Genomic DNA, 17,873 nt, shown 5'->3' on the forward strand with positions numbered 1-17,873 from the left:
TGCGAAGCCGTGCTCCGCCTCCCGAAACTTATGGCCAGCGGCCGATCCGTTTTTGTGACCTGCGTGGGCGTGGCCTCGTGGGGGTGACCCTCAGTCCTTGAACTTCAACTTTGATTTGTAAAAACTTGGAAAAACCAGTAAAAACTTCAGTAAAAACAAAGCGTTATCAATCTCTGTTTAAAAATTTAGGCACGAGAAGGTTAAGCGGGCCCCAAAGACAATCGTTGCTTAGCAACCTCCGGTTTAAATGACAAGTTGCCTAGCAACGGAGAGTGTTCACCTAGCGGCATCATTCGCTACTATTTTCCTGAATAGCAATAGCAATTCACTGGTGGAGAGGAAGGTCAACCTCCGAGACTTGCTGCTTTGTTGATTTACCCCGCGTTCGATGTCTCCCGGACGGCGAAGATTCTACGCCGTCCGGCCAATCACGTTCCACAACCGCAGCCGAGCCCCCGCTGACCTTGGACGGGATTGGCCGGACGACGTAGAATCTTCGTCGTCCGAGAGACATCGAACGCGGGGTTAATTTAAGTTATTCATTTGAGTAGGAGCTACGCGGCCCTGGCAGCTACGCGCCCTAATCCAACAAGACCAAGAACATTTGATTAGGATTGTTACCTTCATTTGGCTGGTTGGTTGGCAATCTGTGATTAGTTGGTGAGTGGGTATAATTGGTTTTAGAACGAAGTGAAAGCGTAGGTTTTACCACATAGGTTTTACAGGTCAAGGTCTTTTCAAGCACTTACATGAAAAGCCTGCATGAAGCCTCAATTCCTGTGACACTGCCTAGCTGAAAATGTCATCTTGCTCTTGAATATACTATTCATCTTTTTATGTGCCTAGTTATTCATTCCAATGGCTTGTTTTGTGATGTGTGTAGTAGGTACCTTTATGTGTACTTTGGGTAATCTGACAGACTTGAATGACTTTTTGAGGGCTGTTTGGCTGCGCAGCCAAAATGAAATATGCTGCAGCATGCATGTGCAGTGAGGACTACGTCGCCCGTTACCCGTTAGTCCAGCCCACACCACTGCGTCACCGCCTGTGTGACGTCACCTACAGAAGCATGCTTCGTTTTCCTGCAGCCGGAAATTCGGTGCTGCAGGAGGTGAAAGTGGCGCGGATTAAAAGTTCACTGTCAAATATTTCTTATTGTTAGTGGTTTGTATGCTGTTTTTTGGGTATCATTATCACTTTTTTCGGTGGCACATTGTTATTAACCACATTTAAATGCAATTAACCGTTATTTTAGCGACAATCACCAGTCCACCCGCGGAACGGTTCGCCGCATTTGAAATAGCCTGCAGCGACACTCGGCCGCGGTGTGCCGGCATAGAGTGGGCAGAGCCAGGTGGTTGACGTCACCAAAGTATGATGCATTCAGCACAGATCTATGCTGCAGGGACCTGAACAGCCCTCTGTTTTCATGTCTCAGGTATAGACATTATAATTAGCTTTGATTGATGTCAATATCATTATTCATTGCTAACAATGTAATAATTTTTTTCTGCAGGTAAAGAGGAACACCTAGAAAAGAAACCAGCAGAAATCATCCTCACGTGAGTGCTTTATCATACGTTTTCCTTCCTGTCCGTGATGGGTCACGTGTGGCCACTGCTGCTGTCGGCCAGCCTCTGGCTGTCTGTGTGTGCCGCGGGCGACAACAGCACCCTGCAGCTGGTGCAGGTGCTGTTCCGACACGGCGCGCGCACCCCTGTGGTCGTGTGCCCCACTGACCCGCACCGAGACCTCTGGCTGGACGACGGGCTCGGACAGCTCACGAACCAGGGCAAGCAGATGCAGTTTGAGCTGGGACAGTTTCTGCGGACACGCTATGGCGGCTTCCTCAGCGAGAAGTACCACGAGAACTACACACTGGTGCGCGCCTCGGACGTGGACCGCACCCTGATGTCGGCTGAGGTCAACCTGGCCGGTCTGTACCCGCCGAAAGGGCGCGACGTGTGGAACCCGGACCTGGCGTGGCAGCCGATCCCGGTCCACACGGAGCCCATCACCTCCGACAGGCTGCTCAACTTCATGGCCGCCTGTCCGCGCTACGCCATCGAGCTGAAGCGCGTGCTCAACACGACGCCGCTGCGACTGGTGGAGAAGCAGAACCAGCCGCTGTACGAGTACCTCAGCCAGCACTGCGGCGCGCCCGTCCGCGACCTCGAGCAGGCCATGCTGCTGTTCGACCTGCTGCTGATCGAGGACGCGCGCAACTGGACGCTGCCGGCGTGGGCCACCGCCCGGCTGGCGCCCTACAACGCCACCGTCTACCCGGACGTGCTGAAGCCGCTCACCGAGCTGGCGTTTGACCTGCTCAGCTACGACGCGGCGCTGCGCCGTCTGGGCGGCGGCGCCCTGCTGGCCGACATCACCGAGCACCTCTCGCAGAAGGTGTCGGGCACCCTGTCGCCGCCCAACAGGGAGCTCTTCATGTACTCGGGCCATGACTCGGACGTGGCGGCGCTGCTGGGCGCGCTGGGCGTCTACAACGGCATCGCGCCGCCGCTGGCCAGCTGCGTCATCGTCGAGCTGCACCGCGACGCGTCCGGCGCCTTCTTCGTGGAGCTGTTCTACCGGAACGACACGGCCGTGGAGCCCTACCAGCTGCGGCTGCCCAACTGCACCGGCCGCTGCCCCTGGGTGGCGTTCCGCGACCTGACGGCGCCGGTGAGGGTCCAGGACGGTGCCGCCGAGTGCGCGCCGCCCCCGAGCGGCACGCCGACCGCTCAGGAGGTCACCATCATCGCCCTGGCCGTCTCCCTCACCCTGCTGTTGGTACTCTGCGCCATCGGACTCTTCATCTACTGTCGCCGGAACCGCAACGGCGCACTGACCTACTCCCACTTCGGCGAGATCAACGGCTAGATCGGGTGCGTTTGGCGTGTGGTGCCGCTGCCAACGACCCGGTTTGAGGCTCGCCCACATGGACTTGCAGGCGTGACGTGGTCTTTCCCGATGCCTACTTATCCCGCCTACCAGTTAACTACCAAGGATCAGCTTTGGCCTGCTGCATGACAGAGATGAGCTATATTATCTACCAGTCCTCTGTGAAATCTGTATCTTGTATAACCCATGTGAAGTACCTATATCGTGCATTTGAGGTTGATGATAACGGTCAACAAGAAGTCAGTAAGATATATTGAAGGCTGATGTGAAAGGCTTTGGGTGAGAAGTGTGCATGTTATGATTGCACTAATATCACAAAATGTCACTTAATATTTGTTTAACGTTCAGTGAGCGCATGGATTTGTGCTTTCAACCAGTCATGGGCATTAATAAGGTGAGCTCGAGCAGCCTCGCTGCCTTGGGTGCTGCTATGGATCTGATGTTTACCAGCAGTCTCTATGGATTTTGTGTGAGCCAGAATCGTACAATTATTTCCAGTAACTGAACTACGCTTAGCAAAATCCAGCATTCAGTTGTAATTTGTTTTGCGTTTGGGTTTGCTTGAAGCGCTCGTTCCCAGCGCTTTTAGGTTGATATTGTGTTCACAACTGTGTGCATTGTTGTATGGATGGTCGCTGCTTTGACCTTGGGGCTATCTTGTAAGGGCCGTTCAGTTTAATTGGAGTTATTTCGTCTCCAGCTGTGTTATGGGATTTGTATCAGCTTTATTAATGGCCATTTTTCTCCTTTGTCACCGATTGGTTTGGTTATTTTGCCGATACCTGATATTGGTTATTGACTTGTAAAGCCACAAAAAGCCAGTATTTAGAGCGACCTTGCTGTATGCATATGTGAGGTAAATAAATGAACTAAACAGCCAACCACAGTGTGATGCATGTGGTGTGTGGTAGTGCCATGCAGGATCTTATGATTATCCATTGTGTTATCGCTGATGGCTGCGGTTTTCGACTTATGAGGAGCATTTTATACATGGACTCTGCCACCTCCAGATCGTGATGCGTGTACGTCGTCCACCACCCTATGCCGTTCATAACCTCTGAAAAGTCGTATTGCTGTGTCATTGTATTTCGCTCGAATCGTTGTTTGTTTTCCTTTGAAAACACCGCGTCAATCCTTGCAGAAGTCCAGGCTCTGGTTTCTTGAGGTCGTCGTCATCCTCATGGTAGGAACTTGACGACGAGGTATCGCAGCAGGAAGACTCGTCCGAGTCGTCGCTATCAGAATCGTTGGCCGTCGTCGACTGTGGCTGGGCGTCTCCGCTGAATGGGACAGCGATACACACGTCCGCCGCCACTTTCGGTTCAGATGGCTTCTTTGAGGCTGTGGATGTTTGCGGTTTTTCTCCTTTCTTCCCCGATGGAAGATCTGCGTGAACGGACAGCGGCTCGCCGATGTCGTCGCTAAAACTGACTCGCTTCCTTGTTTTTGAGAGTGGGTCCAATGGTTTCAGGTAGCCGTCGCTCATTTTTCCCTCCAGCGAGTGGGAAGCCTCTATGTCGGTAGTCTTTCCGAGGTTAGCATGGACGGATGAAGTTGTTTTCACTTTATCGACACTCGCAGGTCTCTTGTCATTGGATTTGCTGATGTCTGGTTTACCAGTATTGGTGAGGCTCTTCTTCCCCGACACACCGGCACTCGTCTCAGCGGGCACAGTGAGACTCTCCTGTTTTCCCGGTGTCGGTGACCCCGCCCTGTCTCTCTGAGTGGGACCCTCCCCCTCTGCCGGTACCTGTGCGCGGGCCGGCGGCGTCGGCTCCTGTTCGGTATCGTCGGGCTGAGGTCGTGCCGGCACCCCGTACATGGTGCGGAACAGCTCCAGGTCGGTCATCTCGGCCTGCGGCACCGACGTCTCCCTCGTCATGCCCTCCCAGCCGGGCTTGATGGCGTCGAAGCTGTTGGAGTACTCCACCTTGATCTGGTAGTCCTCGGGCTCCTCCTCGTCCTGGTCCATCCAGTCCGCTCGCTCGGTGCCCCGGTAAATACCCGCGGTGCCGTAGCGGTACTCCCAGTATTTCTTGATGACGAACACGACCAAGAAGTTGAAGCCCATCAAAGCAAATAAAATCGGCGGCAAAATGAGCAGATTCAGTGAGGGGACGGCGCCAACTGCCGATCGCATCTGACCTTTTCCATAATGCTGTGGTCCCGATGAAGAGGTGACAGTTGGCAATGTTGTGGTAGGTGCCGACGTTACTTTTTCTGACAGGTTTTTGGACAAGGTATCAGCCGAACGCACCACGACTCTCGCTTGCTTCCATGTCTGGTGTGTGTTCAGTTGTGGCGGGTTTGCATGAAGCACTACATCAGCAAAAGTTCCTGCAACATTCAATAACAGCGGCTCTCCCAGATAATCCAGGATGCAGAAGATCCTCTTTTGGCTTCCGTTGTAAAACACATACATCTTAACACTGCACAACAACGCGTCGGCGAAGAGCATTACACTTTGCTCTGGCGACATCCTGGACTCCCCCGTAACCCTCACCAGGACCCACAGCCGCTGAGAGGAAGTCCTCACTCGAACCACGCACTGGTCCGCTGGTCCGACAGCTCCCTGTTCGGGCAGCCCGCTCGGCGACAGGTTTAGATCCTCCTCCGCCTCCACATAGCGCACACAATCCTGCGCCGGCCCGGTCCCGGCACTGCAGTCGTCACCACTGAACCCCGGGGGACAGACGCAGCGGCAGCGGAGGTCCGCGAACCCGCCGTGCCGGCAGGGCCGCGGCGGGCAGAGGGGGCGTCCCTCCCAGCACCGGTACAGCTCGTGCAGCGCCAGCAGGTCCCAGTGCGAGGGTCGGGCCGCACGCCGGGTCCGCCACAGCGCCAGCAGAGCAGACGCTGAGCTCAGGCGCGTGGTGTGAGGCGGTGTCCAGGGACCGAGCTCATCAGGTGTGAGGTGCAGTGCCGAGCCGGGGTCGAACTGTCGCCAGGGACACTGGCGTGAGCGGCAGCCCCTCCTGCAGGTACACACAAGTCAGCGATAAAATGACTGAGACGTTTTGACGTGATTCGAGTCACAGCGTTTGTAACAAAGGTGCACGGCCACTTTCCGTAATTTCTTTATCATATTTGCACAAAGAACTTAATTATGTATGAGACAAATTAAAGTATTTCGCCATCTGTATGGTTGAGGGGGATGTCGCCCGTCGAAACGAATGATATCAATCCTCGATTTGCCCAATATCCACCCTTCGTTTGGCTAGATATGTAAAGTGGATGTCTTTGTCTGCTCCTATTTTGCTGATAACCGGCCGTGCACGAGCATTTGTTCGATCGATGCCTTCTGATCGATCGGTGCCTTACGTCCCTGAATAAGCATGCTTTTTTTTTGTACAGCCACAGGATCTCCAACACAGGCGACCACAGCTGCATGTACGGGTTCTTGCTAAGCGCACGTCACTCTCGCATCTTTCTTATTCAACCACCCGATGTCGATATTGTACGACTACCGTCGTATACAATGCCTCGCTTCTGCCTAAAAGGTCCTGTAGAAAACTTGTGCTCTTTGTGCTCTACATCAGCTGGACATGTAATGAATCAGGACGGACTGACCAGCGTGGCGTATCTACTCTGCAGGCAACGCTCACAGTATGTTATTCTTTCTGGTTCATCAAAAGCGGCAATCATGCACCGCATGACTGAGCGTCACTGAGCGTGCAGAGTGCGCTCGTTGGCTCCTCCATTAGCGGGGACACCGTCAGGGACACCGTCTCGGTTCTGTCATCTGGGTTCGCCGCTACGTCTTTGCACTTTGACCGGCGTGTCACGCCGTGACGTGAACCGACCCAGCTGCTCGCCCTTCCACTCGGCCGCTGCGTACCTACTCTGTGTGACGCGGCCTTGGCTCGCAGTGAGTCAGGCGGAGTCGCTCGCCGTGCAGCGGAGTAAGTATGTATAGTAGCCGCGTGCCGTGAGGAGGCCCGCTTGTGTGCCAGGCTCGTGAGATTCCAGGGCGTCCATTCATCATTGATATCTGCACTGTCACGGTCGGAGGAAGGCATCGAGTCTTTTGATCGATCTATGCTGGACCGGACGTGCCCAGAATGATAGATAAGTTAAATATATAAATGCACCAGAACCTATTGGTACAACGCCGATAACGTTTTGTCAGTCGTTCACAAGTGGTATTATTTCAGACAAAAGTGAAAGGACCGTATCACATTTTGTCGGAGCGCGGCGGTTTGAAGGTCACTGATAGGTATTGGTGGCGATGCCGGTAGGCCTATTGTGGAATATTGGTCCGTCCACTCTCCGACCACTGTCCATTCCCATTTACCTAACTCAGATCAATACGAGATTATCGAGATGCACTGAATACGAAAGCTGCCTCTAGCGCATGACCTGACCTGTCAGTGATTTCTTAATCGAATTCTGCCATATTCGATGAGAATAGGTAAGAGAAGAGGAGAGAGAGAGAGAGAGGGAGAGAGAGAGAGAGAGAGAGAGAGAGAGAGAGGGAGAGGGAGGGAGGGATGGAGAGAGGGAGAAGAGGAACTCTGGAGGGAAAAAGAGAAAGAGAGAGGAGAGGAACTCTGTCGCTCCCTCTCTCCTCTTGTATAAGCCTTGCGTTCCATTCCTGTGTTTTAAACCGGAAGAGGTCGTCTTTCCTAAATGTGACTTATCTCGCTCATAGTTGCTTACGAGCTGGAAACTTTCACAGTCGCCCGAGGTCTCACTTATCGCTTATCTAAAATGCATAGATCGTGTTAGTGACCTTTGCTTTCACACTTGGAATAGCCCTTACAGCCTCGTTTCCTGAGCCGGCTGTAGGTACTACTCCACCCGTTTCGCTACACCCAGCTAGCTCTTTGCTCTCATTAGCGAGAGTTCGAGGTCTAGGTCTCTGAGGGCACCGTACCGTTTCAAGTTTGCATCTGGAAGGCCGTGATAGCGCCGACAGGTTCAACGAGGAACGGGAACCCTTCCTATTCACGAAACCAGCTTTGATCAGTCATGATGCCCCGTTTCATTCATGCCTACCTGCAGTGGCGGATCCAGGGGGGGCAAAATGGGCATTTGCCCCCCCCAAACGGCATGATTTTAACATTGCGCCTATGGACGATGCATGGAAAGAATCGATAAATTTTTATGGTTTGCCCCCCCCCCCCCCCAAACCTCTGAGCTGGATCCGCCTCTGCCTACCTGGTATTGTTCTGGCCGTCTTGCCAAGGTCTCAGACAAGTGTGTGGGTGCGGCAGACCCAGCACATGGCCCACCAGGTGGAGCACCCAGTAGGGCCCATCTTCAGGCGTCAGGGTCACCGGCTGTGGTCCGCCAGGCCGCCGACCCAGGTGTGCTGCCCTCTCAGGACCGGAGCGGAAGCAGAGCTTCGCGCCGCCGCCGCTGGCGCCGCCACGGTCGCAGGGGCCGGACCGTGCCGTGAATCGGATGCACGTGCCGACCTCAATGGAGCGGAGGACGTCAGGGATGGCCCGGCGCTGTGCGGCGCTCAGAGATGGCTCCAGCGTGTAGGGGATCGTCTGGAAGAGCGAGATAGGTGTGACTGATGGGCGGAGAATCGGGAGCTACCTACCTGCTGATCACCCGGGAGATCGGCAGGCGTGCGTAACCGTAACGGACAGGCGAGACATTGGCGATCGGAACGTCCGAGCTCACTTCACTATCAGTGTTTGGTTAGCTTATGGGTTATGCAGAATATTCCACCCAGGGTACCCTGTGCTAGAACCACTGAACTCTAATATATACGCTAGAACACGATAAGGAAATTGGTTCCTGGGTGGCAAGAACTTCAGCCTCCAAATCCGGTATACATACCTACACCTATTATAATACCCTTTTTGGTGCAAATATGCTTGATGGACGCTTAAGATGTACGAAATATTTCATACGAAATACAGAAGAGTCTGCGTAATAAATGCACCTTGGTGACACGGCATTTTTGATTTATTAAGCGGTGGCTTTATTAACCGGAGTCAGCTAAGGATAAAATCCGTGAATAGCTCAAGTGTCCACAATATGCGGCTGGATTTATTATCCGAGGATTTAGCAATCGGATTCTATGTACTGTATTTATGAAAATATCATGACAGAATTAAAACCTGTGCCTCAGCCCTGATCGGTGCTATCGGTGCGACCTCATTTTGTCTTCCCTGGCCAGCTTTTGGTGCTATTGGAACATTGCCCTTTCCCCTCCGATGAATGAGTAGTGTAAAACTACACATAGGTAGATACTGCTGTCATTGACATTGCCAAGGTATTGCACCAATAAAAACCGAAATCATTTTCGCCATGTCTTGGTGACAAAGACATCTGACACCACTTTCCTCGCCAGCGTCACTGGACGCAACAGCTGCATTGCGCTTCCGTTCCATTGTTGCGATTACGCTAACTAGCAAGTCGTCACAGTCACCAGTCCGGTCAGGTTTCTGTGACCAATCTTTGCTATAATACTGACGTCCGGTCAGGACAATTCTCACGTTGACGGTGTACCGGCCAATGCCACTATCTTTGCGCCATGCCGGTTCGGACATCCGTCGGTGTACAAACTGGTCCGGTGGGCTCTTCCGTCATCCCATGTTCCCTCACACACGGTCAGGGAACTGGAGCAGGTGGGCCGGCCAAATGAGGCACGCTGCCAGCCAAGGACGCGCTTACACAAGACGGAGGCCGATCGGGAGTGATCGCGAGTGACTTTTGATCGGATCATATACGTATGATAGGCTTGGTGGTCACCGGACGATGGTAGGAGCGCCACGATATCCTCTGCAGTGATACGCTTGAGCGCAGAACACTTTAAATGGGTCGGGACGCATGACGGAATTTTTACGTCCATTCATCTTGATTACGGAGCGAGCGAAGCGAGCGGAGTCTTTCCTTAGATTAACGGAAATTTCCGAGCCGTGCGGACGCTTTTGCGAGGCTTATATCTCAGCAACCACTTGACCGATTTACATGCAGTAATTTTTGTAAGGTAGCTTCATTCCTTCTGCCAAGTATTGGACTATTCCCGATGCATGTGGGTGACCCCTTATGCACGTGCCACGTGCAAAACGAAGAGGTGTCAGTTTTGTAATTGTTGCAATATCTCGGTAACTACTTGGCCGATTGCGCTGAAAGTTGGCATGTAGGTAGGCACCCACTAGGCACTGCATATCCATGTGCCAGAGTTGGAGTGCTGCTGCACGTGCGCACGTGCAGGGGTCGATTCCAGATCTCGAGAACGGCTGGACCGATTGCGCTCAAATTTGGTACGCGGTTAGGGACCGGTTAGTAGGGTGCCGTGCAAAAGTCAGTTGGGACCCATGTTGCACGTGCGCACGTGCAGGGTGCCGCTTCCAGATCTCGATAACGGCTGGGCCGATTGTGCTCAAATTTGGCACATCGCTAGAGACCGGTTAGTAGGGTGCAGTGCACAAGTCAGTTGGAGGTACCCCCTCGAAATTTCGCACGTGCAAGGCCCACCCTCTCGCTCGCTCCGTTAGTCGCCCCAAAAGGCGTTATACTGGTGGATATGAATCTGGGAAAGCTATCTGCTCATGTTCGATATTCTCACTTGATCAGCTTTCTCTGTCGTGGTTGAATGATGCTGTCTAATAAAATGATTGGTTGTTAGTTTGTAACGTTTCCATTTCTTACAAGTCTGTCACAGAATGATGTTACAAATAAGTCAAAGGTCTTGACTCTTAATAATTGATTAAAAATGCATAAAAAATGTGTTGCAATTGCAACTTGCTGTCGACAGCCCAAAATGCTGCCTCTCTGCATGACTGCTCAACAGCTGCTGATTCAGACACAACCTTCGTCCTAATGTCACCTGAAGCGGCCGCGACCCATTCCAATTCTGTAAGGTCGCACATGGCGTCGAACCGAAGCGGACTTTGTGGCTCCCATGGCCGTGCTGGCTTTGGTCCGTCAAACATTGCGCTGGCAATGGCTTCAATGTGTGAAGCGGATATCACGATACTCGTTAAACTTACGAGCGCACAAGCACTATACCGTTTGACGACGGACAGGCTGCCCCAAATCCCAAGCGCTTTGGTGATGTCTCCAAAACGCACCAACGAATCGGGCTAGGGCACGCGTTGTACTTAGGTATCGTTTGGGCACCTGTTAGAAAATATCTTACAGGTCCTGCAAGACGAGCGTGCTTGTCTTGTATGTTCACTGTTGCATTTCATCTGCGATTATTGTTCGAAACTTGTCCGCAAAAATACGATTTTTGGACATTGATTCTACAGATCTAGCTACGGGATCAAGGATTGAACATAGACCTTTATATCCCGCGCCGGGCCGGGGGGGGGGGGTGTTTGAACACCCCCTTGCGGTTTTTGGCACACCTGTTCGTGCATCTTTTCTGCACATGTTGTGAAAATTTCAGACCCAGGTCACCTTAGGTCAGGTCACCAGGTCACGCCAAGTGACCTCACCTCAGAAAAAATAAGAATGCTCGTCATAGCTACACCGACTGAACGATTGCCTTGAAACTTTCAGCGATTGATAAGAGCAACACTATCTATAAAATGTTCATCTCGGAATTTTGATATCGGTGACCTAAGGTCAGGTCAATTTTGCGGCCTCTCCATTAGGTATAAGTCAATGGGAGAAAATTGAAAAGCGTCTGTTTTGCACGAACGCTATTCTAGACACTCTCAAACATCGAGATGTAGGTAAAATAGACACATTGAACCAGAAAATGGCAACTGTGACCCCTCGTTATGTCCCCGAGGTCATCTCAGGTCACGAACAGAATCTAACAGGGCGTATTTTAACATGTTAACTGGGTCGGCAATTGCCGACCCAGTCACGGAGAATGCCGACCCAGTGACAGCCGTTTGCCGACCCAGTTGCCGCCCCCTCTAGGATGCAGCACGCACATGCAGGCTAGGTGCCGTCATTCATAGTGAGGCTGCTGCCCTCCGAAATGCTAATGCCGCCTCTTAAAGTGAAGCAGCCGTCTATATGTAGAAAGTGATGATCCTGCAACTCAATGTGACAATGCCGCCCCTAAATCTGTTAGTAGCCCCCTAATGGTGCCGCCCTTCTAAGCATCTGTGGAGCCCCTCAATGTGATGATACCGCCCTTCAAGAAGATGATGCCGCCCCTTTCAGTATCGGTGGCGCCCCTCAATGTGATGGCGCCGCCCCTTTCAGTATCGGTGGCGCCCCTCAATGTGATGGCGCCGCCCTCAAAGTGCCGGTGGCACCCCTGAATGTGATGGTGCTGCCGGCCAACGAGTCGGTGGTGCCCCTCAAAATGATGCTGCCGCCCCTTAAAGTGTTGGCGCCGCCCCTTATAGTGTCAGTAACGCCCTTCGAAGTGTCGGAGTAACCCACCAATATAATGGTGCCGCCCCTCTAGGTATCCACATAGCCCCTCATTGTGATGGAGCCGCCCCTCAAGCAGATGATGCCGCCCCTCAAGAAGATGATGCCGCCCCTGAATGTGATGGTGCTGCCCGCCAACGAGTCGGTAGCGCCCCTCAAAATGATGCTGCCGCCCCTTAAGGTGTTAGTGCCGCCCCTTATAGTGTCAGTGACGCTCTTCGAAGTGTCAGATGAACCCACCTATATAATGGTGCCGCCCCTCTAGGTATCCACATAGCCCCTCATTGTGATGGAGCTGCCCCTCAAGCAGATGATGCCGCCCCTCAAGAAGATGATGCCGCCCCTTTCAGTATCGGTGGCGCCCCTCAATGTGATGGTGCCTCCCTCAAGTGCCAGTGATGCCCCTAAATGTGATGGTGTCTCCTGTCAACGAGTCGGTGGCGGCCTTCAAAATGATGCTGCCGCCCCTAAAAGTGCTGGTGCCGCCCCTTACAGTGTCAGTGGCGCCTTTCAAAGTTTTGGAGGAACTCATCAATACAATGTTGCCGCCCTCTAACTTTCTGTAGCGTCCCTCCATATACAATATACATAATGGTGCCGCTTCTCAAACCATCCGAGACGCCCCTCAAATGGTGCCGCCCCTTACAGTGTCGGTGGTGTCTCCTCAAAAGTCAAGGTGCCGCCTCTAAAAAAATGCTGGTGTCCCTCGAAGTGTCGGAGGCGCTCCTCAATGTCGTGTTGCCGCCCCTCAAACCTTCCGTAACGCCCCTCCACGTCATGGTGCAGCCCCCCAATGTGCTCACGGCGCCCTTAAATGTGATAGAAGCGCCGGTCAAAGTGATGACTGTGCTCCTGGCAGTGTCGGTGGCGCCCCTTATAGTGTCGGTGGCGCCCCGAACAGCATCGGTGGTGCCCTTCAAAGTGATGATGTCACCCTCAAACAAACGGTGGCGCCCTTCGAAGTATCGGAGTCCCTAAATATCATACCTAATGCCGCCCATTAACGATCTGTAGCGCCCCTCCATATGATGGAGCCGCCCCTTAAAGTATCCGCGGCAGGGGCGGCGGATTCGGGGGGGGGGGGGCAGGGGGGCAGCTGCCCCCCCCCCCTGGCAAACTCGTGGGGGGCAAAAGTATCTTTTTGCCCCTCCCCCCATAATTTGTGACAAAGCTTAGACAAGAAACCATGTACCTGATTATTCTGTTCGATCATCTGAAGATGTAACCAGATGCCCATAACTTTATCATACGTTGCCTTTCATGGCAAGCGTTCACGTTCAATTGAAGTTTTCCTCTCTTCAACCTAGTTTTAGAGGCTTTATAAGCGTCAACGTGACGCAGCGGAAACCCAGGCCTTCAATGACCGCTTCAGGAGCGACGGATACCTACGGGGTGGTAGAGGAGGCATCGTTCCCTAAGAAACTTTTGGAGGAGGGGCAAACGTATATTCTTGCCCCTCCATATTGTGCCCTAAACATGAGGAAAATTTCCATAACCTGATATTGCAGCTATGCGCTCCTACAGTTTGTCCAACGGTGCCTTTTGAATATGTGTAAATGCTAACCATTGCGCCGGGCTGAGGCTGTTTGAACCCCCCTCCCGACCCCTATAACTTGGCTATTGGGCCACGTAGCGACACGCGGTAAGCGTGTCGCTACGTGATGAACTTGACCTCAGGTAAAACTTTTAAATTAATTTTTGTAAAGTCAAATTATAGTTCATTTATCGCATTATGACGAGAGAAATGCTATATCCCGGAAAAATAAACGTAATACCGCTGAGCTTAGGTTGAATCTGAAATCATTACTTAGAAAGTTATAAAAGAACCGTAGAACGTGTCTTTTTTGGTCATTAAATATCAGTAGGTATGCCGCCCCCTTCAGATGTCAAGTGCCGCCCCCATGAGTGCAAAATGCCGCCCCTAATTGTGATTGCCGACCCAGTGAAAATCCCTTAAAATACGCCCTGGAATCTAACAGTTTTTCGATGATAACTTCTGATAGAGGCGTGCTAGAGCGCTGAAAACGCCTTAGATGTGTTCGGCTCGACGTTGCGGATCGACTGGTATGCAACATGACCTTTTCCGGTCAGGTCATGACCTTGACCTGAGGTCAAATTTTCAAGTTAACCTTTCAAGGTCAAATTATAGTTCATTCGACGCGTCTTGACGAGAGGAACACGATTCTGGTAAAAGTAATGTCATAGCTCTTTTGAGTCAAAAGTTATTGCCGAAAAAACGTTTTTCGTAAAAACGGCTATTTTTGGAGTTTTTGCCCTCTGGAGGCTAAACCGTTGACCTGAGGTCAAATCTGAGAGCATTACTCAGAAAGGTCTGTAAAAGGGCTATCGAATGCGCTTTTTTGCGGCGCTGTAGCTCTATCGGTTCCCGAGATAGCCGTTGGCAGTTTCCAAAATGTTGAAATAGTCAACATTTTACCTTTGGTGACCTCTGGTGACCTGACCTTTGACCTGACCCAAAAAATGACCGAAATGTTTTCGTCCTTATTTTTGACGTTCTTTCGATTGCCGCTTACCGCGTGTAACTACGTGGCCCAGGAGCCGAGTTAGAAGGGGGGTGTTCAAACACCCCCCCCCCCCGCGGCCCGGCGCGGAATCTCAGAGCACCGGCCCGGCGCGGGATATCGGGTACCATTGAATTTCGCTTGTGGGAACTAGCCCGTTCCTTTAGTTAACCTCTCGAGTCTCGATCAACAAGTTGCCGAATCTGTGGAGCTCGTATTCCGTCCCTGTGGGCCGTCGAAGGATAATGCCAGGTAGGGGTAAAGCTTCAACTAAAACACACACTTCTCAGGCACTGCTTAATGCTTATGTCTAGAGGGAACAATTATATAAACTTTTCTGGAAGTTTCGCTTCCTCGTCGGTGCCGACCATATGACCTTGCACAGTGTCATGATTTGCGGTGGCGGCGGCGGCGACCGTGGTGAGAAACGGTAGTGCAGCGAGACGCAACGAAACGGAGTGCCGTATTGACGCCGAAGGGCACTCTTTATCACTCTGGACTTAGAAGGAATAGCGGAACACATAGATCCTTTTAAGGTGCACTACTTGACATACGTTTCATTTTGCAATTTAATTTGTCTTATTACAGTAAGCTCAACAAGGTGTGTTCGCCGTTTGTATAGATAAAACACATATAATTAAAAACCCTTGAATTTATCTGCGTAAGGAGCGATACCGTTATACCACAAAAGGAGTGTAAGCTTTGAAAGTGCGACTCCATCATATATATGCTCCATCATCACATATATACTCCATCATATATACGCATTTGATGAAATGCGTGCAAGCTTTTTTATTACCTAATGGGACCAATGTGTACCGACCGCAGCTTGGTGAAAAACATCTGGCCATTGGGCAATGGGCATTGGCCGATGGTTTATGCAATGCATGAAATATTTTTGAATATCAAATTGATACGTACCACATAGTTCCCTGCCTTTTGCCACAGCAGAATTTCTTCGTCACGTTGTGGTAAAATCATATCAAATATTTTCACTTCATTTTCTTCATTATTCCGATAAATTTGGAAATAATTGATTTCGTTGCGAAAGCTGTTTTCTTCAGTGAAATTCCAACCATTCGGCTGTTGTTCAATGTTTTGAAGCATAGCGTTAATGATTTCGGTCTCATTATGAAGCGTTGTGTGCAGCATTGCAAAGCAAACGTACAATGAAGCTAACTTGTTGTAAATAATGTAGCTATGCATTGACTCATGTCATCGACCCCTTTTGTCACAAACCGTTCGATCATTTAAATTTACAATTTGCCATAATTTCCTAGTCATATGCCTTGTACTCGTCATTCTAGCGAAATGAAAAGAAACGTGCTGTTCAAAAAGAACTTGCAAAATATGTCAACACTCGCACGGGACGTATAAATATCACACCTCCAAGCTCGACATCATAATGCCGATGTAAAAAGCCGAAAGTCATAAATTTAGGGCCTTGATAAAAAGCCTAAACGGTTTTGGTGAACTTGTATGTCCTCACGCATAAATGCAGCCAAAACAATGCTTTTCGTTGTGTCTGGAAAGGCTAGTTTCGGTGTTATGAGACTTATATGTTTGGGGTGACCGCCTAATTTATAATCCAGCTCAGTTATGACTTGTTAGCTCTAACCAGTTACAATCTATCAGCATTGGCTGACTCATCACTCAATTCTGGATGCGGAAAGGTCTCAGTCCCAAACCATCCCAAACCACCATCGTTATTCAACAAGCGTTCTAGCTAACCCAGCACTATTCGCTATTTTCGGCAGTATCTCTCATGCCTCGTTTTTGGTAAAGATTGGTCATATTTTCCTTGGTAAGCTCAATATTCTCACGAGTGTGACTTACCACGAAAGCATTTCAGTGCGCATAGACGATCACAAAGCAGCTTGCCGTCCTGTTTTGTGCCGAAGGACTGTTGTGTGTGTCCCGGTGCCGGTGGGCGGATCGGGCGTGGCGAAATCGTCAGGACTATGGCGCCGCTCGCCGGCCGGCCAGCCGTCCATCTCGTCACGTTCCGTTCGGGGCTCGCCGCCGGTGCCGGGGCCGTGCGAAAGGCGCGGCTCCTACGGCCACTCTGACCTTGATCGTCCAGCGGCGCGGTGGGCCAACCGGCCCCGCCCGTGTCGCAAACTGAGCAGAGCTGCGCCGATGGCAGCCGCCGCGGTATACGGAGCGACGGCGGCGGCGGCCGCGCGGGGCCACGTCCGGGGGCCATGAAAGGACGGCTCGGTCCGCCGCCACCGCTGGGCGGCCTGCACCGCGGGCCTTTCTAACCGACACCCTGCTCCCCTTACGCAAACGGCGGCCGAGATGGGCGCGCTGCGGCTGACCAGGGGTCCGGGGAACACCGTGGCTCGCAGCGCGCTCTGAGCGGCCGGCCCGCTCTGGGGGGCCACCTGCCCCTGAGAACGGCCGCTCGGCTCCGCTCTGACTCAGACCAGACTGAAGGCTGGAATGCGGTGATTTGTATCAGGGCTGGCGCATGGGGGAGGGTGGGGCGTGCCTTCACGATGACAGGTGCTACAGCGCTGATCAGTTGCATAAGCAGTGCAGAACGAATGACAAGGCCGGATGAAGGTGGGCGTAATTACAGCCACCGGCGGAAAACCTTCACTGGGAGCAAATAATTGGAAATATGTTCGCAACCGAAACAGACACTAACAGCATAGGAATGGACGGTTACCTCTGCACGATTCACATACATTTTCATCATAAGGCGCCAAGAATAGAATAAGATCAATTCCACGATTTATTTTTCAGCCTACCATCGTGTGCACTTGACCCCGATGTTCTCACTAGAATTTCTCGCAGCAAGTGTTGGACATGCCTGCTGCTTGTCTGCTCCTCCCCAGCGTCTGTGTGCCGGGGCCGTTGCGACACCGGCTGATTGCTTCCTCGCGGCTCTCGTTCGCGGTCGTCCCATGGCGGCGCATCCTCCACTCACGACCGGGCTCAGTCGCGTGATTCGCTGATCGGGCCGCGTGGGAAGGGTCGTGACCCGCGCTCTGCAGGCCTTCCGACAGCGCGGCGCGCCCGCTTCCGACCGTCAGAAGTCCGGTTCGCTGGACAAACTTTGAATAGAAAATGAAAATATGTGGAAATGTGGTGAAGGTATGACTTTTTATAAAATGTTTATTGCAAGTATCTGTACCTACGCAT

At 51.9% G+C, this 17,873-nt stretch overlaps 2 protein-coding genes across 2 annotated transcripts; one reads left to right on the forward strand and one right to left on the reverse strand.

The window, feature by feature from the left end:
• The first annotated feature begins 474 nt into the window (after window positions 1-474).
• Window positions 475-3,779, forward strand: LOC122377498 (prostatic acid phosphatase-like). Its single transcript, XM_043357563.1, has 2 exons — window positions 475-660; window positions 1,517-3,779. Exon 2 carries the CDS (start codon window positions 1,600-1,602, stop codon window positions 2,875-2,877), a length of 1,278 nt encoding a protein of 425 aa, XP_043213498.1. The 5' UTR covers window positions 475-660; window positions 1,517-1,599; the 3' UTR covers window positions 2,878-3,779.
• A 189-nt stretch (window positions 3,780-3,968) lies between these two features.
• On the reverse strand, window positions 3,969-16,060 carry LOC122377497. Its single transcript, XM_043357562.1, has 3 exons — window positions 15,645-16,060; window positions 8,059-8,396; window positions 3,969-5,873 (listed from the first exon to the last, which is right to left on the reverse strand). Exons 1-3 carry the CDS (start codon window positions 15,927-15,929, stop codon window positions 3,977-3,979), a joined length of 2,520 nt encoding a protein of 839 aa, XP_043213497.1. The 5' UTR covers window positions 15,930-16,060; the 3' UTR covers window positions 3,969-3,976.
• Between the last annotated feature and the right edge of the window lie 1,813 nt (window positions 16,061-17,873).

Source organism: Amphibalanus amphitrite, unplaced genomic scaffold (assembly GCF_019059575.1).
Source record: "Amphibalanus amphitrite isolate SeventyFive unplaced genomic scaffold, NRLGWU_Aamphi_draft 000046F_arrow, whole genome shotgun sequence".
In the NCBI taxonomy this organism is placed as follows: Eukaryota; Metazoa; Arthropoda; class Thecostraca; order Balanomorpha; family Balanidae; genus Amphibalanus; species Amphibalanus amphitrite.